The 21,609-nt window shown below is 43.2% G+C and overlaps 1 protein-coding gene across 1 annotated transcript; it reads left to right on the top strand.

Annotated features, from left to right (window-relative positions):
• The first annotated feature begins 691 nt into the window (after window positions 1-691).
• Window positions 692-21,559, top strand: ATP12A (ATPase H+/K+ transporting non-gastric alpha2 subunit). Its single transcript, XM_080798989.1, has 20 exons — window positions 692-921; window positions 1,709-1,822; window positions 2,813-2,947; window positions 3,079-3,196; window positions 3,427-3,695; window positions 4,365-4,563; window positions 4,723-4,832; window positions 6,449-6,583; window positions 9,939-10,131; window positions 12,217-12,392; window positions 13,064-13,200; window positions 16,212-16,362; window positions 16,903-17,071; window positions 17,160-17,314; window positions 18,631-18,754; window positions 18,944-19,089; window positions 19,565-19,698; window positions 19,855-19,956; window positions 20,380-20,471; window positions 20,557-21,559. Exons 1-20 carry the CDS (start codon window positions 820-822, stop codon window positions 20,583-20,585), a joined length of 2,790 nt encoding a protein of 929 aa, XP_080655115.1. The 5' UTR covers window positions 692-819; the 3' UTR covers window positions 20,586-21,559.
• The last annotated feature ends 50 nt before the right edge of the window (window positions 21,560-21,609 follow it).

The raw sequence follows: 21,609 nt of genomic DNA, 5'->3' as shown, positions 1-21,609 counted from the left end.
TATGAGTCACAATTCAGGATTTCAAGAGGGGTAGAGGGCCCTGTACACCTGTGGAAGGCATGCTTACCAGGGAGAGCTTCTGGCAAGAAGTGACTACACATGTGGGCTTGAGTTTGGTAGAATTTATAACTCTTAAGATGAGCAAGAACTTAGAACTTGGGGTGGATATAGAGAAAAGCAGAAAGACACCAGACTTAAGGATGAAGAATTAGCCAGTGCAATATGTAGAAGTTCCAGAAAAGAGAATATTTTGTGGATAGTTACCACATTGCCCTTAACTTTAGTGATTAGCTTTTGTATTTCAAATCCTCCTTAGCCACGTTACTCTTGTCTCTGGATAAATCTCTAAGAAACTGAAAGACCTTAGCAAAGTGTAATATAGTGGCTCTGGAGCCCATTTACTAGCTGGGTGATTTAACCTCCATGTGCTTCAAATTCCACATCTGTAAAATGAGGATAATAATTGCACCTTCTTCAGCGGGTTATTGTGAAGGGTAAATAAGCAAATTTACAGAGTACATTGCCAGGCTGATATTAAGCATTAATATTAAATATTCTTTTTTAAAACAGTGAGAGTTTGGGGAGGTGAGGCATCATCCACTTTTCACAGGCCCTTCTTGGGCATGGTAACTCCCACCCGCAACCTGCAGAAGAATGACATCCGTCTGAGGGAAGAGAAATGTCTAATTCCTATTTGTTTTTGTCTGGCATTCTCAGGGTCTCTCCAGCACCCAAGCTGCTGAGCTCCTGGCTCGGAATGGACCCAATGCCCTCACTCCTCCCAAAGAAACACCAGAGATCATCAAGTTCCTTAAGCAGATGGTGGGAGGGTTCTCCATCCTTCTGTGGATAGGAGCCATCCTGTGCTGGATTGCTTATGGGATCCAGTATTCCATGAATACATCCTCATCCCTGGACAATGTAAGGGGAAGTCTCCTTCCAGGTTTGCTAAACTAGTAATGGGAAAACAACCCTAAAGTAAAGCCATTAGTGGGCAGAGCAGTGGGCTGCAATCAGGAGTCCACACTGATCCATTACTGTGCAGGTTTGGGAAAATCAATAATTTTGCCAGCTGTAAAATACAAATTATAGCTGACTTTCTGATGTCTCAGAGGCAGCATGAGCATGAATTTTAAAGAGAGAGAGAGACACACACACACTATAAGTTCCTAAGGGGGAAAAAAAAAGATCTACATCCATGTGAAATATTTTGGGTCTCTCTCTCCTCAAAGCTAATTTTATCCCTTTAACATGGGGAGCATCTATGCCTGCTGATAACAGCACCAAAACCAAAACACTGAACTGGCCAGCATGATGCTAAGAGAAAGAAGCCAGATGCAAAAGGCCACACACTGCATGACTCCATTGATAGGAAATGTCCAGAACAGGCACATCCTAGAGACAGAAAGCAGATCATAGGTGGCAAGGGCTGGGTGCGGCAGTGGGGAGTGACTGCCACTGGGCAGTAGTGGTCTTATTGGGATGATGGATATGTCATAAAATTGGATTGTGGTGATTGTTGCAAAATTGTGTAAATTCATCAAAAATCATTGAATTATATACTTTAAATAGGTAAATTTTGTGACCTGTAAATGACACCAGGATACCACTGCCATGTCTCTCACCTTTGCAAGGAGAGCTCTAGCCCTAGGACCTGGCTCATTCCTGAAACCTGTTTTTCTGATTGATGCTTCTTCTCCTTACCCAGGTATACTTGGGCTGCGTGCTTGCCTTGGTCGTTATTTTAACAGGGATCTTCGCTTACTACCAAGAGGCAAAAAGCACGAACATCATGGCCACCTTCAATAAGATGATCCCGCAGGTGAGTGGCAGCCATCCCTCTCTGGTCTCCATGTGACTTCAGATGAGGAAGCATCAGATAAGGAGGAGAGTGGGGCCTCTGAGGCAGAGGGTCAGCACTCCACCCTTTGCTGTCTGAGAAGTCTTAGGCAGTCCTTCTGCCTAAGACTCTGTCCTTCGCACAGAGTTTTGAGATCATCAGGGAAGTAAGATACAGGAAAACGCTTAGTCAAGAGCAAAATAAGAACAGAAACATCAGTCATCACACAACATCTTCTATTACTGTTCTTGAGCTTTGGTGAACTGTTCAAACAAAAGGAATTCAGGAGCTTCTAAGACTGAGTTGTAGAAGTTCAGGAGTGTTCCCCGGTAGCCAAGGAGGTCAACCTACAATTTTTTATCTGTGACCATTTCTGCACCCATTTTGGAGTCTCTCTGCATGTTGCCCCAAACTGTTCTTGGTAAGGGAGGCCCCCTGCTCCTGTCTTCCCACAGGACCCCATGTTCGGAGTCCTCTAGGGAGATCACACACCACTGTCAGCACAGTGGGAAAACCACACTGCCCCGGCCCACAGAGCTGCCAACTAGAGAAGGTTCTGGATGGACTCGTCCATGCTAAGAAGTGGGAGATCTGCCTTCTATTCTGTTCAAGTCTTCCTGATGCGAGCAAGAGTATTAAACCCTTTGGCTCAGCCATTACGGTCCTTCCCAGACATCCTAGCCAAGATCATTTATCCTTATTTGTCCCTCTCTGTCGTGCTTGGGCTGGTAGTTTGTTATATCTGCCCACAGCAGCATTTTCTGTTTCCAAGAATATCTCTAAGAGTTCCTCCTCAAGAAAAGATAGTTCTTAGTGTCTTCAGGCCCCAAGCAAAAGTTTTTTGTTGCATTTTTGCCATTCTGACAGCTGTGTCTTCCAGTGCCTCCATTCTGGAGAAGTGGAGAGATGTGGATGGAGGAGAGTTGGCATCATTCTAGGATCTGAAGCATCTGTCTCTGTTTTCTTTTGCAGCAAGCTCTTGTCATTCGAGACTCAGAGAAGAAGGCAATCCCAGCAGAGCAGCTAGTGGTGGGGGACATAGTGGAGATTAGAGGAGGAGACCGGATCCCTGCAGACATCAGGTTGTTGTCTGTTCAGGGCTGTAAGGTAAGTGCCAGAGGTCACCCCAAAGATCATGCTGATAACTAGTTGCTATTCTGTTGTCTTTCTAGATCTCAATGTTACTGGGGCAGGGAACAAGATGCCCAGTCTTGAGCTTTTTTCAAAATTTCTTCTAGGTAGATAACTCATCTCTCACTGGAGAATCTGAACCCCAGCCCCGTTCCTCTGAGTTTACCCACGATAGTCCCCTGGAAACAAAGAACATTGGTTTCTATTCTACAACCTGTCTGGAAGGTAAGTCTGGCTGGTTCCCACGACTGCATGCCCCACCCATATCACCTCTCCCCTACAGGCTTTATGCTCTTGTCTCTTTATCATATCTTGCATGGAACCGAAGAGCCCAGAGAACTTTGTAATGTTGTGTGCTAATTGATCATGTAAACCAGCAAAGAGAGGACTGTAAGCAGGCTGTGGTTCCCTCGTAGCTGAGGATCCCCAGAATAAAATGTCTACTTCACCTGTAGGCACAGCGACTGGCATGGTCATCAACACGGGTGACCGCACCATCATTGGTCAGATCGCCTCACTGGCTTCAGGAGTCGGAAATGAGAAGACACCCATTGCCATTGAGATCCAGCACTTTGTTCATATTGTGGCAGGAGTGGCCGTCTCCATTGGCATCCTTTTCTTCATCATCGCAGTGTCCCTGAAGTATCAGGTCCTGGACTCCATCATCTTCCTCATTGGCATCATTGTGGCCAATGTGCCCGAGGGTCTCCTGGCCACTGTCACTGTGAGTCCATGTTGCTAGGTGGCCTGTCCCCTGACCCTATTATTAACACACGGCTCTCTGCTGTGCTGGGTGTGTGCCCACCATACACTGCGAGTCTCCTCCATCTTCAGAGTGACACTCCCTGTAAGGGGACACCATGGGACGTTCTGAATAGATTGTTTCTTAGACAAATGGAATTGTGATATTTTTAACATTTTTAACACTATCCTAGAAAACTTTATATTTTCGTTTTTAGGAGCACTATCTGCAAATTGCATATTATCTTTCTCCTTAAGAGCTAGATAAGATAAAAAAAAAAAAAGATATAGATAAGACAGATGCAAACACCACTTACAGATTTTCAGGAAGCCTGACACCTTCCCTACAGTTTCACATTTCTTAAAAAGAAAAAAGACTTTTTGGCAATATCTACAACTGAGGAATTTAGGCACATTGTTTACCTCCTATGTTTAATAAAAGGAATATGGTGTAATCATAGGGCTTTATGTGGTTTATCAGCTACTTGGTCAGCTTTGCCACATCTGTAACAATACCTCCATCCTGAAACCAGTTTGGCTCCAGTTGCTTCCATGTTATGGAGCTTGAGTTCGAAATGATGATTTTTCTCAAAACTTCTTCCTCTGTCTCTCTCTCTTTCTCTCTCTCTCTCTCTCTCTCTCTCCTGTCTAGGTGACTCTGTCACTGACAGCTAAACGGATGGCCAAGAAGAACTGCCTGGTGAAGAACCTGGAAGCAGTGGAGACCCTCGGCTCCACCTCTATCATTTGCTCAGACAAGACTGGGACTCTGACCCAGAACAGGATGACCGTGGCCCATCTGTGGTTCGACAATCAGATCTTCATAGCTGACACCAGTGAAGACCATTCAAGTAAGTCTTCTGGAACACTCAGTATGGCCCGAAGCTGTGGACTCGAGTAGAGGGGGCTGAGCAGAACAAGGCAGCATCGGTGTGCAGACTCAAGAGAATTGGTTGAATAGTATGGATATTAGGTCCAGCACCCACAGCATCCACTGTTCTATTTTCCAGACCAAGTCTTTGATCAAAGCTCTGGAACCTGGGCCTCCTTATCAAAGATAATAACATTGTGTAACAGAGCTGAGTTCAGTCCAGGACAAGAAAGTGTCCCCATCATGAAGGTAAAGCTTCAGTATCACTCAGTCTTAAATCAGAGCCCATTTGAAGTCATTTTCTCTGTTTTGATTTGGCGCTTGATTTAAATCTCTCCCACTGAGTAAAGTTTGTACTAGTAATAGCAAGTCTGACTCACAAGACCTGAAGAAAATTTTCTTTACCCTAATTTGCTTTGAGAAATCAGAGATGTATGAAAGTCCTCAGAACACTGATTTAGGTCTATTGAAAATTCTAATTCCTGAAAATGAATGTACCTTTAAGTTCCTTTCCTTTACAAACTAAGTAGATACAATCAAAGTTTCTTTATTACATAAATGCCATTCACTGAAGTTTAAAATATAATTGGCAGGAAATAGAAGGATTGACCTTAGAACATATTCCTCCTGGCAGCAGATACAGTGCTAAGGGGCCCTGGAATGTTAGAATATACAAAAACAAACTTCTCTTCTTTCTCCCCCTTCTTCCTCCCCTTCTTCTCTCCTCTCCCCTTCTCCTTTCCTTCTGAGTCAGTCACTGAGTCTATCTTCTCCGGGATTTTCTTTTTTTTCTTTTTTTTCTCCGGGATTTTCTATTTGCCATCTGTTTCCTTCACTGACTCTTCCTTTTTCTTAGACTTTTTGTTTGGTTGGTTTTCTTTCTTTGTCAGACAGCTCATCAGTTCTCTTCCTGGACCATGATTTCTCAGTCCATAGCTTTCAAATCCTTATCTCCAATTCTGATTTTTCACCCAAACTCCATGGATCTCCAGTTAGCTGTGTGTTTCCCCTTGAAAGTTTTGCCATGTTAGGCTTTCAACAAATTATTCCTTCCACCTGTACCCAGCCTGGCTCTAAATCATTATCTTGTCCCTTTTCTATTTTTCTGTGGCATAATCATTTTAACTTACTATCCAGTCCAAAACTTTTGGAAGTCATCTTTAACTTTCTTCATTCCTAATACCTAGTGAATCACCAGGTCCTATTTTTCTTGCTTCAAATAAATATATAATTTTAATTGTCTGTTATTGCCAGTACCTCACATCTAATTAATTATACCAACCTCTTGATTGGCCTTCATGATTGCAGTTTATCCCTCCCCCCAGTCTTTCTTGCATACCAGGAATTTTCCTTAAATACTTCTTTAGATGGACCGCTTCACTTAACTTTGCTCAAAAACTTTCCATGCATCTGTTTTCTGCAGCTCAAGCTTTGGACCTTGCCTGCCTTTCAAGGCCCTCTCTATCTCTGCATCCCCCATTTCCACCTGGATGTCCAGCACTTACAGTGGAACTCTTCCACTTCATGCCTTCATTCATGGCATTCTGATTTCCAGAAGGCTTTCTTCTTTTCCTTTCTGTCAGTTATCCACCCATCTTTCAAGACTAGTTCATAGCAGGTTCTTTTATGCAGCCCTCCAGGTCTCACAGAGCTCAGACTGTTTTGAATTACCCTAATGCCAGTAAGCACCATCATCCAGTTTAACACCTCCACCATGGTTTGGTCAGTGGCTCATTGTGGTGCTGTCATTTGTTAGATACTGAGCTTAGGCCATCTGCTGGCTCATTTAAAATAACCACAAAAGAACCAGATTATGTTAAAAAAAAATTATGTGCTACAAATATTTGTTATCTCTTGATTCTCAGAGAGTTGTGGTTGGAGATGCCTCCGAAACCGCTCTTTTGAAGTTCTCAGAGGTCATTTTAGGTGATGTGATGGAAATTAGAAAAAGAAACCACAAAGTAGCTGAAATCCCTTTTAACTCAACCAACAAATTTCAGGTGAGTTTTTCTCACAACTGAATCTTTATTATCACAAGAATGGCATTTCTACCTGTAAGTGTTCTCTGGTTAGTATGTATTTTGAGTGATATTTGACTTCAAAAGTAGCCTTCAGGGATACAGGTCCTAGGCATCTGGTATGCCCAGAATAGGTTTCCCTTGCTGGCCTCTTTCCTTTGCCAGAAATAGGTGGAGAAAAAAGAAAAATGAAGGTCTTCTCAGGGCCTGGATGTTCCTGTGAATGATCAATCTACATTACATCCATCCCCCACTCCCACACATATGCCACCTCCACCACCACCAGGTACCATTTGCACAGGTGAGGGGCAAAAGCCAATTCCTAAAGGATAAATGAAAAGTGGGGGAATGGGGAGAACTAACATTTAATGCTCCCTTAGTCTGTATCTGGCACGTTACATACATTCTCTCATTTAATCCTCACCATAAGCCTGAGGTGGGAGTAATTAATCTCAATTTCTAGGTGAGGAAACAGGCCCTTAGAAAATGTCGATGTGACCAGAGTTCCCAAGCATCTAAGTGGCATAACCAATTTTCACATGTCTTTTCAACTCCCAAGGCTATGCTTTGTCTACCACAACACAGAAGCAGAACAGTTTAGCTTGGGCCTTGTGAGTAAACCTTGCCCTTTGTGAAGAACAATGAATAGTCTCTCAGATGACTGTTACCAGACATGCTGCTTTCCAGTTCTGCCCCATATGCAGTTGACAGGGACCTCCTTTCTACCCATTGCTCAGGAAGAAAATGGCTATCATTGCCTATCTGTATTCACTCATTCCAGACTAGCCAATGGTCAGCTAGTTACATCTTCCTCAGAGTGGGACAAATGACAGTTTGTAGCCTGGTTTACTGCTGCAGGTGGGACTTCCCATAGACCAAAGCTGAGAGCAGGCCCTTGTGACTTGGTCTTTGCATAACAGGAAAGTATATAAATAAGATAAACATGTTTGTGTAAAAGTTTCTGGTGTTTACCCACACATTTTGTTTGGACGGCATTTGGGATTGGGAAATAACTGTGTTGCAAACATCTTTGTGGATAAGCAGCCAAAGAAGAATTGTAGTTAGCCAAATAGACAACTAAAAAATGTATGAAGTAAAATATTAAAGCCAGTAAATCAGATCTCTTGTTCAAAACAGAAAGGAAAATAGAATGAGTAATGATCCTAATATAACAATAGTAATGATAGTTATTATATGCTAATTTCTTCATGTATTCAATCTCTCAATTCTCTCAACTCCATAAGATTGGGAATGAGGAAACTGAGGTACAGAGCATTATTGCACAGCTAATAAGGGCCAGAGCCATAATTGAATGGTCTTCTAATCAGGGATAAGACTCGGAATCATGCTGGGGCTCCATCGACTCTAGTAAAGAATTTCCTCATCATGTGAGAAATGAGAAAAAGCAGATTCCAAGAGGCCTCATGTACTAAATGTTGAAGGGGAAAGTAGGCTACCCAGAGTTGGGACTACTCTGACAGTCTGATAGATAGGAGGACCTCTATGGGTTCCTGCAGAAGAGGTCAAAGAGCCTTTTTGGAGGCTGTTAGTGCCATTTTATATCTACACATTAGAACACTCAAAAAAGAGTCTTCTATGTTGTGACCTTGGAAGGTCTCTCGGGTATCATTCAACTAAAGGAAACAAAGTAGAAAGTCTGTGTCTTACTGATTTTAGAATAGCAATTCTCCAAACTGAGACCAGCCCATAAAAACATTTCCAATAGTTTGTGGCAAACTGGAAAATTAGGACGGTGTTTTATGAAGTTTTATATAAGGATGAATGTATTTAATTTAAAAGATTATCCTTCATATGCTACTTGATTAAGATGGGGACTCTGGAGCCTGCTAGTCTGAATTCAAATCCCAGCTCAGCCACTTATTAGGGCATGACCTTTCTCATGCCAGTTAATGCCTTGGTGCCTCAGTTTCCTTCCTTGTAAAAGGTGATAATAATAGTACTCACAGCCTTAGGGTAGTTTCAAGAATTAAATGAGTCAATGTGTAAAGCACTTAGAAGAGTACACACTATAAAAGTGTTTATTGTTTTATTTTTTAAATGTTAAAATATCCTATCTTTGAGGAAATGATAGTGATAATAGATGGGAGGTTTGGGTTTGGTTTGGTTAGCTAGTTGAGGTTTTTTTAATGTGTTTACTTGGCTATTAAAAATATATATATACATTTGCCCTCTACTTTTTTATTTTTTATTGTGCTCCGCTCTGGTATCCAGAAGGCTAAGAACTAGAATTTAGAATCAACTGATAGACCCAAAATGGCAGATTTTTTTTAAGTAACTTACTGATTGTCTTTCAAACACTCCAGCTTCCTGAAATTCCTTTCGAAGGTTTAGAAGAGTACCTGGTATATAACAACAGCGTCCATAAAACTAAGCCATTTTATATAAAGTTTTTGGGGTTTTTGGTTTTGGTTTTTTGTTTTGTTTTGTTTTCAGATTTTTTTTCCAATTACTTTATTAGGGTGAATCTAGAAGTAGAATCAGTAGGTGAGAGGATTTTGATATGAAAATTATGTTACTTAGGGACGCCTGGGTGGCTCAGTTGGTTAAGTGGCTGCCTTCGGCTCAGGTCATAATCCCAGCGTCCTGGGATCGAGTCACACATTGGGCTCCTTGCTCGGCAGGGAGCCTGCTTCTCCCTCTGCCTCTGCCTACCACTCTGTCTGCCTGTGCTCGCTCGCTCTCTCTCTCTCTAACAAATAAATAAATTTTTTTAAAAAAATTAAAATTATGTTACTTAATTGTCCTGAAAGCCTGTATGTAAGGGTGTCTACTTCCCCCACCCCTGTCATTTTCTTTCACTACCAGGCAGTAAAACTGGATTGATTTGGAGATAAAGAAGCATAGGAACTCCTGCTGCCCTCATGCCTGCCTGAGCTCAAAATAGCTTGCTACCCATGATAGGGAGGTAGAGACAAGAAGCAAGACAAAGTGGCTCATGGTCCCCTGACCCCCATGGGCACCCCAGATCTGGTTCAATACACAAGACTTCACAGCACAACAACCACATCTGGCCTCCCTAAAGCAACTAGTTTCTGTTTGAAAGATGAGATCTACTTACTTTGGATTCAAGTTCAGGGTGCCTAAACTGGACCAAGTTTAGATCTCCACATACTACTTGACCACAAAATAAAAAGGATAGAACCTGCCTGTAGTGAACACTCCTTTTCATGTCAAGGATAAGTAGCCCATGAGAGAAAGGGATATCTTTAATCTTTGCTAATTAAGAGATTGTCCACTTCAGGCCCTTATGAATAAGGATGGTATCATCATCCAATGGCAGGGAATATGTTAACATGCTCAGTTCCTTCCCTCCCAGCTCTCCATACACAAAACCGATGACCCCAATGACCAGCGCTTCCTCCTGGTGATGAAAGGAGCTCCTGAGAGGATCTTAGAGAAGTGCAGCACCATCATGGTCAATGGCCAGGAGCAGCCTCTGGACAAGAACACAGCCGAGGCCTTCCACACAGCGTACATGGAGTTGGGAAGCCTGGGGGAGCGTGTGTTGGGTGAGCTCTGGGTGACAGAACCCTTACCTGTCACCCGTTGGGTGTGAGGCTCTATGCCAAGTCAGGGCATAAGTGGAGACAGGCTTATTATCTAGCTGAGTAGCTATGGCATGAATCATAGAAGAATATGATAAATATTATATAGAAGTACTGAGGAGGGTGGGGTTGCTTCCAGATAAAGAATATCTGGGAAGATTTCATGGAAGGAGTTATATTTTAAACTGGGCCTTGCACAACAATTCTTGAAGGGAGGGAACAACATAGGCCAAAACACAGAGTTAGAAATGGATGGGGTGTGTGCCCACATTGTGAGTGAGCCAGACTGTGTGGAGTGTTGCAGGTAGATGAGATGACATAGTTCCTAGGAAATGGGCAGGAAACATAGATTGGAGGGCATGATATGGAGTGCCTTATGTGGGTGAGGAACTAGGGTTTCATTCCACAGTCAGAGAGCCGCAAAAGGCTTTGTGGTGAGTGAACCAAACAGACTTACAGAGAGTTTAATTCTTGGCAATAGCAGGGAGAGGAGAGGCATGGGTCTCAGGAGGAAGTGGCAGCCCTCATTGAGGTAAAAGAGGGTAGGAATTTGATCCAAGGCACTTGTAATGTGATGGAGGGGTCAGACACAAGAGACTTCATGGAGGCAAAACAGGTGAGACTTAGCAACTAGTTAGAGGAGAAAAATAAGTTAAAAATAATGTTGAAGTTTCTCACTTGCTTATTAGGGAGAAAATACTGCCAGAAATAGAGACAGGGGTTGTCAGAGGTGGAGGAGAAACCATAGAAATACAGCCACTAGTAGATGCCTAATTGTGGTAACTTAAGTGGTATGTTCTGTCATGAGAATCTGGGTTGACAGAATGGCACCTGTGAACTACAGAATATGAATTCAAGGTAACAGAAGTTCACAGTTGCTGATACGGCTCATTAAACATCATAAAAGTTCTTGCCAATAGAGATGGAATCTGTGGAATGTGTATTTCTAAAGGATATTTGAGCTTGTAAAGCAAATGAAATAATTAAATGAGGAGATAATGCTTTAAGCATGCCTTAAATAGCCCACAGCACCAGGTAGTGTTTTCAGTGCAGGACTGATACCCATCTGACAAGAACCGTTCTAGGAACCTTGTGTTTGCCCCCTCAGACTCTGTGCTTTACTGAAATGTGTAAGGCAGTGGGGCATGCTGAGAATAAATTTGATATAAAAGCTGATGAGAAAGTCACATGATCTTAGGGGTCCCACCAGACACAGGAATCCCTTCTACCTTAACCTGTGAGAAGCAGATGCCTTCTGAGTAACAAAAGGTTCTCCATTCCTAATGGCCTTTCTCTCACACTTTCCTTGATTAAAGACCAAGCTTCATACCCTTCCCTTGGTGTCCCAGATTCTTTCCCCAGTTTATGTAGTAGCACGTGCTGTTTTCTCTGCCTCAGATGGCCTTCCCGTCCCTAACCCTCCCTTCTCCCTGAAAAACTTTTAACTCTTTTCTCAAGAGTCAACTCCCATGTGACCTCCTCGGGGAAGTCTTTCCTGATTCCTCAGGTGGCTCTACCCTATAACACTCACTATGCTTTTTTATGCTTTACCTCTTTATGTCTCTGTCTGTACACTAAACTGAGACATCTTCCGAGGCTAAGGCTACCCCCTCTTAGTTTCTATATCCTTAGAACATACCAGAAAATCCAGTGGGCACATAGTAAATTACTTTTGAATGAAATGTGTCCTTCCTAGGGGCGCCTGGGTGGCTCAGTGGGTTAAAGCCTCTGCTTTCGGCTCAGGTCATGATCCTGGGGTCCTGGGATGAAGCTCTGCATCGGGCTCTCTGCTTGGCGGGAAGCCTGCTTCCCTTCCTCTCTCTCTGCCTGCCTCTCTGCCTACTTGTGATCTCTGTCTGTCAAGTAAATAAATAAAATCTTTAAAAAAAAATGTCCTTCCTAATTACAGCTTGCATTTTGAAATTGAAAGAATGAAACAACTCTAGTATACTCTCAAGTATTAGTAAAATAGTAAAGGAGTGTGTGAAAATGTTCCTCCTTTTATTTCTTACCTAATGTCATTGACTCCCAAATTCATGTGCATTCCAGGTTTCTGTCATCTCTACCTGCCAGCAGACGAGTTTCCAGAAACTTATACATTTGATGTAGACACCATGAATTTTCCCACGTCTAACCTCTGTTTTGTGGGGCTCTTATCAATGATTGATCCCCCTCGGTCCACTGTACCTGATGCAGTCACCAAATGTCGAAGTGCGGGGATCAAGGTGGGAGTTATTTTCCTGACTTAAGAAGTCCTCCTTTTATGTTATCTAAGGATGTTTGTCATAGGAGATAGCATTTAAATCTCAGATAAATATCATAATCCCCCCCTTTTTATCTCTACTTTCACTATACTAAGATTCTAGTAACTGTCCAATAAAGGCAAAATATTGTGTCTGTGTGGAACAAACCACAATAGTAACTGCAGTGAGAACACCATGAATTGACTTTATCTTGCCCTAGACTATGATAGACAATAAAAGGTTTTATTACTTAATCTTAAGGTTTGGCCTCCAAAACCCATTTGCCTTCATATTACCAAAGCCAAAATAATTAATTCAATTACCATGTTAATAGCAAGACTGTTGAAGCAACATGAAGCTGTCTCAAGTACATGTCCACTAGCCCTTTCACAAGTAAGGTAACATCTAAGGGAAAGGGCCTCCTCTAATATCAGAAAAGGAAATGTAAGAAGCTCAGAAGCAAGGACAGAGCCAATGAGATCAGTGTGTTCTTCAGAGACAGTTTTGTTTTTGATCTAAAGATCAAGAACTGCCCATAAGTGCAAACCACGATAATCACTAATATTCTACCAGGTCATGGTAGAGTAGGTGATACTGTCTGGCCATGCAAGTTTCTCATTGTCCACATGCCTTTCTCATTGTTTGTGTTCTAGGTTATTATGGTTACAGGTGATCATCCAATCACAGCAAAAGCTATTGCCAAGAGTGTGGGTATCATTTCAGCCAACAGTGAGACAGTGGAAGACATTGCAAAACGCCTCCACATTGCTGTGGAGCAAGTTAACAAGCGGTAAGCACAGAACCAGTGTAGCAGAAACTAAAGTTCTTATTCAATTCTTTTTTTTTTTTTTTTTTTTTTTTTTTTTTTTTTTTTTTTTAAAGATTTTATTTATTTATTTGACAGACAGAAATCACAAGTAGGCAGAGAGGCAGGCAGAGAGAGAGGAGGAAGCAGGCTCCCCGCCGAGCAGAGAGCCCGACGCGGGGCTCGATCCCAGGACGCTGGGATCACGACCCGAGCCGAAGGCAGCGGCCCTAACCCACTGAGCCACCCAGGTGCCCCCTCTTATTCAATTCTTTATCCTTGTTGGCTCTAAAGAGCTGTGCTATTTGGAGCAAATCCTCTATTTGCTCCACACTCTCTCAGGGTAATGCCAGGCTGGTACCATGGTACCACTGGTATCATGAAAATTACCTGTGATATATTCCTTATATGAAATTTAAAAACCTAAAAACCCAGTGGAGCAGATCTGAAAACTTCAGTGCCACATTTAGAGTGAGGAAAACTGAAACAAAATGTATGTGAAATTACTTGCCATTGATCCAGTTGTATAACCAGGAAAATTAAGAACCCTCTGTGTTTGGTGCCCTTAGTGCTTATTTTAAGTATTTGTTCAGTTGCTTCATAATGTGTAGCTATATGAACATACAGTTTTCTTTTTTATTTGGTAGTAAATAGAATGAAAGCTTCCTGAGGAAACACTCAGTTTTTCCTTCTGTCTAATTCTCGTAGTCATGTCTGTCCTTTAGTCCATTCGTCCATCCATTCATTCATGTGTTACTTCTTTCAAGAATTGTTTTTTTCTTCTTGTCGTTGTTGTTTTAAAGATTTCATTTATTTATTTATTTGAGAGAGAGGGAGGGCAAGCATAAGCAGAGGGACAAGAAGAAGCAGACTCCCTGCTAAGCAGGAAGCCCAAGGTGGGGCTCAATCCCAGGACCCTGGGCTCATGATCTGAGCTGAAGGCAGACACTTAACCAACTAAGCCACCTCAGTGCCCCTCAGCAATTAATTTTTGAGTGCCCACAATATATCAGGCACTGTCTTGGACACTGGAACTGTAGTAGCAAACAGACCAGACACTACCTCTGCCCTTGGGGAGCTTTCCATCTAGGCAGAGGGACAGAAAAATAAAAGCTACTTCTTTTTTTTTTTTTTTTTAATTGATTTGACAGAGAGAGAGACACAGAGGGAACACAGGCAGAGGGAATGGGAGAGGGAGAAGCAGGCCTCCCGCCGAGCAGGGAGCCCAATGTGGGGCTCAATCCCAGGACCCCGGGACCATGACCCGAGCCAAAGGCAGACACTTAATGACTGAGCCACCCAGGTGCCCCAAAAGCTACTTCTGATGTGATAAGTACAGTGAAGGACACACAGAGGACAAGGGTTCAAGCAGTGGGAGGAGTCCAGAGTCACCTGGACCGTTGACAATTTAAACGATTAAAGACTCCAAAGTCTCAGTGTAAAAATAAATGTCATTGGCTTTATTATAATTTCATGAATGTGGGGGGAAAAGGGAGAAACCAATGAACCTCTTCTGGTTTATCCAAGCATTTATACTCTTCAGAATACAGACCTGTCAGTTAATAAATTATTACCAGGGCAACAAATTACCAATTAAGACGACCACACAGAATTCTAGCTTCTGGGCATAACAATACCTGAAAGTCTGAGAGTATTCCAGCACTCCTTTGTGTAAACAACATTCATTGACAAAAGCTTTTTGGAACTTTTCTTAACTTTTTTTTTTAAATTATCTAAATTGAATTAGCCAAGATATAGTACATCGTCAGTTTTTGATGTAATGTTCAATGATTTATTAGTGCTCATCACATCACGTGCCCTCCTTAATGCCAAAAATAACAGGATTATACATAGCCATGCAACTCACCTCACTGAATGGGAGATGGGATAGATAACATGGACCTAAAAAAGCTCCAAATGTGGGACACCTGGGTGGCTCAGTTGGTTAAGCTGCTGCCTTCGGCTCAGGTCATGATCCCAGGGTCCTGGGATCGAGTCCCTCATGGGGCTCCTTGCTCAGCGGGGAGCCTGCTTCTCTCTGCCTCTGCCTGCTGCTCTGCCTGCTTGTGTTCTCCCTCTCTCTCTCTGACAAATAAATAAAATCTTTAAAAAAAAAAGCTCTAAACAAAAGAAAAAGGAGTGCAGTGTTTTGTGAGTAGAGTGTATAAGCTAAGATTTGAAAACAAAAATGTGGAGTGTTAGCCAAGGGAAGGTGAGGTGAGAGACATGCATGACTGGAAAAGGGGAAAGACCTGTGAAGGCCTGAGGGCAGTGGAGGGTGTGGGGCACTCAGGGCTGGGAGTCCCACGGGCTGTAGGGGAGAGCCAAAGGGTGAGGCTCAACAGCAGCAGCTGCAGCTGGGCTTGCAGACCACATTAGGGACTCGGGGGTCTGCTCTAAGCACAGTGGAAAGCCTCTGAAATGGTTTAGCAGGGAACATCACAGTCAGATCTGCATAATCAGTAGTTTCTAGAACCTTACTTTCATCAGCAGCAGACAGCAGTTTTCCCCAAAAAGGACCTCAATAATTGTTCTGCCTATACAGCTCATTGTGCTGTAGACACTATAAATCTGAAATAAGCAACAACGAAGAATGGTTACCATGTGTTTTGACATAAGCTGAAGTCTAGGAACCAAAACATATGAACAGGAAGGTTTTTTACCCTTTTCTTACTCCTTAAGTCAAGCATTGTCCCATAGGCGTTCCCACCCATTTCTACAAGCAAAAGGCTACTTGGCCTATTCCGATTGTATATCAGAAAATGACCTTCCTGTTTCGCCTTAGTTTACTATCTTGAAATGGGGACCAAAGTGTTCCCAGAACTCATAACCCTTATCTTCCCACTGAAGTATTAGTATTAGTACTAAAGTATTAGTGTCAAGGACATTGGGTTCCAGGTGAAATCAAAGAGGCTTCAGCCTACTTCCTGCCCAAAGCAATGTTTCAGCCTAAGATCCAAGCTTTGGTCTCACTCAGTTCTTTCTGGTCCTTCTAGGGACGCTAAAGCTGCAGTGGTGACTGGCATGGAGCTGAAGGACATGAGCCCAGAACAGCTGGATGAGCTCTTAACCAACTACTCAGAGATCGTCTTTGCCCGGACGTCCCCCCAGCAGAAGCTGATCATCGTGGAGGGCTGTCAAAGGCAGGTGGGTTGTCAGCAGCACCCAGAGAACCTTTCAGGTCTGTCACTGTCCTGTGGGGAAATGCAGGGCTGAGATTTGGATCCCAGATCAGGGCTATGACACTTCTTAAACCTCTCGAGAGACAATTCTTTGCCTATCTTTATAACCTTACATTTCTACCCTCTCAGGGCTGCCCCTCCACCCTCCTTTGAGAGCTTCCTGCATACACAGCTTTCTGACAATGAAACATTTGGTCCTGTGGTAGGTGTGCATATAGAAAGATTTGAAAATGTAAGATACCGAAGAAAAAATGTAAGGACACAATATATAAAAGATCCACTTTAGCCTGCCACATACAGTGGTTTTAATTACGGAACACATCTTGTTTGGAGTTTGTTGTTCCTGCTTCTGGGATTTCTCGGCTTTATCTTTTCCCAAAAACAGGCCATCCATCTCAGTTCCAGTTGGCCCTACATCCTCCAGAGGAAAGGGAGACTATGTTGATCTTCTTTCTCTATGACCCCTCAGATCTGCTGATTCCCATTTTCTCATGTGTCCCCATAGAATGCAGTTGTTGCTGTGACAGGAGATGGCGTTAATGACTCTCCAGCTCTAAAGAAGGCAGATATTGGGATTGCCATGGGGATAGCAGGTTCTGATGCAGCCAAAAATGCAGCTGACATGATCTTGTTGGATGACAACTTTGCATCCATAGTCACAGGGGTGGAAGAAGGTGAGTGAGGTCTCAAATGGTCTTACGAAGACAGGGGTCACCTGGGGGGATCAAAAGCAAGTCCTATGAAAGCAACATCTTTGCCTAGGTCGCCTGATCTTTGACAACCTAAAGAAGACTATCGCTTACACCCTGACCAAGAACATTGCTGAGCTGTGTCCCTTTCTGATCTACATCATTGTTGGGCTTCCCCTGCCCATTGGCACCATTACTATCTTGTTCATCGACTTGGGCACAGACATAGTAAGTAGCACTAAAGGGAACAGATTCTGATAACTGACCCAGGAGGTGTAAACTTTGGGGCCATTACCTTCAAGGGTGAGGAGATGGACTAAATCAGTGCTCCTCAAACTTCGATGTGATGGGGCCAGAAGTTCTGCATTTCTAACATGCTTTTAAGTGATGCCAATTCTGCTGGTCTACCAGCCACACTTCAAAGCAAAGGACTAGAGAGGTCTCTCAAATGTTTGGAAGTTAAAACCACTTCACTTCCAATAAGAGCTTTTCAAGACATGAGTTCTTAAGCCTCCCGCCAGCATATGCCATTGGTCAGTTTCAGCTCACATGCCTCCCTTCCCCTTTGAGAAGACAGAGCTATCACTAAATAGCCCCTGTAACACCAGGGACCCAATGGCCTATGTGATAACCCACAACTGCCCCTTGTCAAGCCAAAGAATCTGTGATCTGGAAGCCCCTCACCTACATGCAGTTAGAAGTAGAAGGTATTAACATGTGATCAGGCCTCACATTGACCTACAATAATATCACCCAAACCCTTCCCTCTTCTGGTATGTATCCATTTAAGAAAGTATCAGGACAGTTACCCACATGGTTCCAGTTTATGTAAGCAAAGGGGGAAAAAGGCAACAGTGAGCGAGCTGAATTCACAGTGAGGATGCTCCAAATGGCCACCTCCTACCCTCTTGTTTGATACAATACCCAGGCAATCAACACATTGCAGAGAGACAAAAGATATCTTTGCCTTAGAGGGGAACTGGGGTCCTCGTGGTTTACAGTCAGATCATTTTCCAGGCTCTTTCAGTTCACTTCTTTTTCTCCACTGCAGTGCTTCTCACAGTGTGGTTCAGGCATCACCTGGGGAATTGTTAGAAACACAGATTCTCTGGCTCCAGCTCAGACCTTGGGAGAGACCCCAGGTGGGAGGTGGGACCCAGTGATCTAACCTTTACCAAGCCTTCTAGGTGGGAGGACCTGTGAGAGAACCAGTGTGTTCCAGTGGCATGCCTAAGGAAGAGAGGATGGTAGGGAAAATCTGCCCAGAGGAGGAAACATGTTTTATAGTTAGCATCTTTAGAACTGCCAGCACATGGTGATAATAAAAAAACAGATTGATTTTTAAAGCAAACTGTTTTTAAATTCTCTAGAAACAATGAACCCCCATTGCCTACACCCTGGATAGACCAGTTACATAACCCTACAACCACCACAGTCTACCCCACCTCCCACCCTGAGGCCCCATGGTTATCCACTGCCAGTATTGCTCTGTTGGTATGGCACAGTGTTTCAGGGCTAGGCCTCATGGACTGTCTCCCCTCTAGATCCCCTCCATTGCCTTGGCTTATGAGAAAGCTGAAAGTGACATTATGAACAGGAAGCCTCGCCACAAGAAGAAGGACAGACTGGTGAACCAGCAACTTGCCATATACTCTTACCTGCACATTGGTACGATGAAGCCATTGCTAACCTGTCAGATAAAGGACCACCCCGAGAATTCATTCCAGTCACAGTCAGAAACTGTTTTTCCTTGGGGGCAGGGTTGGGATGGGGTGGGAGGAACCGAAAGGAAAGTGAGCACAGGCGCAATTCTGAAGTCATGTATAGAACCTCTGTCCTTATCTCTTGTGCTTTTAGGCCTCATGCAAGCTGTAGGAGCTTTTGTTGTATATTTCACTGTGTATGCACAGGAGGGCTTTAAACCCAGCATTCTCATTAACATCCGGGTGGAATGGGAAGATAGCAATGTGAATGACTTGGAAGACAGCTATGGACAACAGTGGGTAAGGGAAGGAGGCTCTGCCTTCAAAGTCCTGCTATTCCCCTCCTCTCACTGCCTTGCCCAGACTGATGCAGAGCTTTCATTTCCCTGGACAGCTTTAATGAGACAGAGAAGGTGGAAGTTTTCTCAGTTAATAGGGCTTATGGGCCGCTTTGTTATATTGGTTTGGCCTTTGCCAGAACTCAGCCTCCTCTCTCGAATTAGATGCTTTGAGCTCACTTTCTTACATTGGCTTTGCAGTTGGTATGGATGAGTGACAGGTGGAACAATACCCACAGTGGGGCCAAATCAATTAAGTTAGCATCTTCACTACTCAACTAAATAAAGAAAAAAAAAGTTTCTTTCCAAACACAAGGAGGTGATCCTCTGTCAGTCTTGGTGAGGTGGGAAAAGAGTAAAACTTCACAGAACTACACTGAAATATTCCTGAAGTTTTCCCTCTGGGGTTTCACAGTCTCCTTTTTGTCCATTGACAGACATGGTACCAAAGGAAATACTTAGAATGGATGGGCTATACGGCTTTCTTTGTTGGCATCATGGTCCAACAAATAGCAGATCTAATCATCAGGAAAACCAGGAGGAACTCCATCTTCCAGCAGGGTCTCTTCAGGTACTGCCCACATTCAACCTGGTAGTTCAGCCTTGGGAATTCGATGCAGTAATGATGACGGTTGGGCCTATAATACATGAGGCCTTGACTCCCCTGCGTGTGTGGTCCTATGGCCATGTGAATTCAGAATCTGTTTGTCTTTTATGTTTCTTGTAGAAATAAAGTTATCTGGGTGGGGATTGCCTCACAGATTATCATTGCGTTAATCCTCTCCTACGGGCTTGGAAGTGTCACGGCCCTGAGTTTCACGATGCTCCGGTGAGTTCCTCTTAATAGTAGACAGGAAAGAGGCAGCCCTGTCTGAGCTGTCACAGCCTAAGTAAATATTAGGATTCCAGTGGGTTCTTTCCCCTCAGGCTTTCAAATGAGATAAAACCAAATTGGTTCTATTTTAGTCAGAGATTTTGACCTGTGAGTTTTCCCAGAAGAGGCAGTGGGTTTTCTAACACCATCCCATCTCTACCTTCATCCAGTAGGCCACTTCAAAGGCATATATTGCTTCTAACAGTCACAGTCCAGTTTAAAGAAGAAGCTTGCCAGTTTTATGTTGTATGACCCAATGGATGAGTTGTTCTTTCCAGTAGGGCAGAAAAATGAACAAGAAGCCCTCTGCCCACTGGCAGGGTGCTTGGCCCTTTCTTTGGATACATTCAGACTTACCTTCCTCCCTTCTGCTTCCAGGCCTCAGTATTGGTTTGTGGCTGTGCCATTTGCCATTCTGATTTGGGTGTATGATGAGGTGCGAAAACTTTTCATCAGACTCTACCCTGGAAGTAAGTAGTAATAGGATTTTTGAGACTCTACTTATCTACTTCAACAGACTCCTAATTTCTCATTAACTCTTTTCTACCTCTACAGGCTGGTGGGATAAGAACATGTATTATTAAGACCACCCTACTTCCCAAGCCTCCCAGTGTTCTTCATCTTCTGGCTGCATCTGGAAGACCACTGCAGTAGCAACTTATCAAAATGCAGAAAGAGAAGGCAAAAAATAGTATGAAAGATACTTACTGAGGTTTTATACTTTCAGAAATTCAACTGTTTATATATGATTTTCCTCTCTATACCCATCTCCCTGTTCAAAAATAGGTGAACTTCAAGGGAAGAATGACATGTTGATATGTATATAAAGTTCACTCACGTTAAGTAATCTTGGGTAATCCAGTCACCTGTTCAGATATTCCTGCTAGATAAGATTGCTCAAACGTCCATTCCATACCCAACTAAAAGTCCAGTGACCTCCCTAGATACTCTGAATGGGACTTCATCAAGATCAAAAGCTTTTGCACAGCAAAGGAACAGTTAACAAATCCCAGAGAGTTTTTAATTTCATAGTCACCTTGCTTAAAAAAGGTTAATTAGCTAAAGGGTTGCAAAAGGTGGAAGTGATGGCAGATTTACATCACAGCAACATGGGCAACCTCAGTTTTGACTCTCAAACATCCTTCTTAACTGTCCCCAGTCACCCAGCTGCATCCCTGCTTATCCCATACCATCTCACCAGTCCTTTGGGGCCCTCCCTCCTCCCAGCTGGACTCCTCCCTCCCACGTTGCCCTCCACCTCTGCCACCAACTCCAAAACTAAGCTCCATGTCCATTTTGCACATCCCGGCTCCAGATGCTCTCCCAACCCAAAGAGGTTTTCATTTACCATGATTCAGCCTCAATAGGGAAGCACTGGGGTTTAAAATAGTAGTATTTACTTCACGTAAAATGGTTGCAAAGCACTCTCTGGCACTAATTTTATACTAGTTAAGTTTCATGCTTTAACTTGCTTTATTCATGTATGACACATACATCTATGTTGACAGCTCCAGGAGGCCTCATTTTTAAGTAAAAGATGTTTTATAAAACCCAGTCTAATTGTTGTGTTTTAATTAATTTGAGTTTTTCTAGAATGCAGAGCATAGG

Source organism: Martes martes (genome assembly GCF_963455335.1).
Source record: "Martes martes genome assembly, chromosome: 3".
Taxonomy (NCBI): domain Eukaryota; kingdom Metazoa; phylum Chordata; class Mammalia; order Carnivora; family Mustelidae; genus Martes; species Martes martes.
The sequence above is the reverse complement of the archived record's forward strand: the minus strand, read 5'-3'. Positions and strand labels throughout refer to the sequence as shown.

Bases quoted from the DNA above. Each gene is read 5' to 3' on its own strand.
- ATP12A (XM_080798989.1), top strand. From the start codon at position 820: ATGGTGGGAGGGTTCTCCATCCTTCTGTGGATAGGAGCCATCCTGTGC. The intron at 4,564-4,722 runs GTAAGTCTTCTG...TCTATTTTCCAG, and splicing joins CACCAGTGAAGACCATTCAA to ACCAAGTCTTTGATCAAAGC. The intron at 20,472-20,556 runs GTAAGTAGTAAT...CTACCTCTACAG, and splicing joins CATCAGACTCTACCCTGGAA to GCTGGTGGGATAAGAACATG.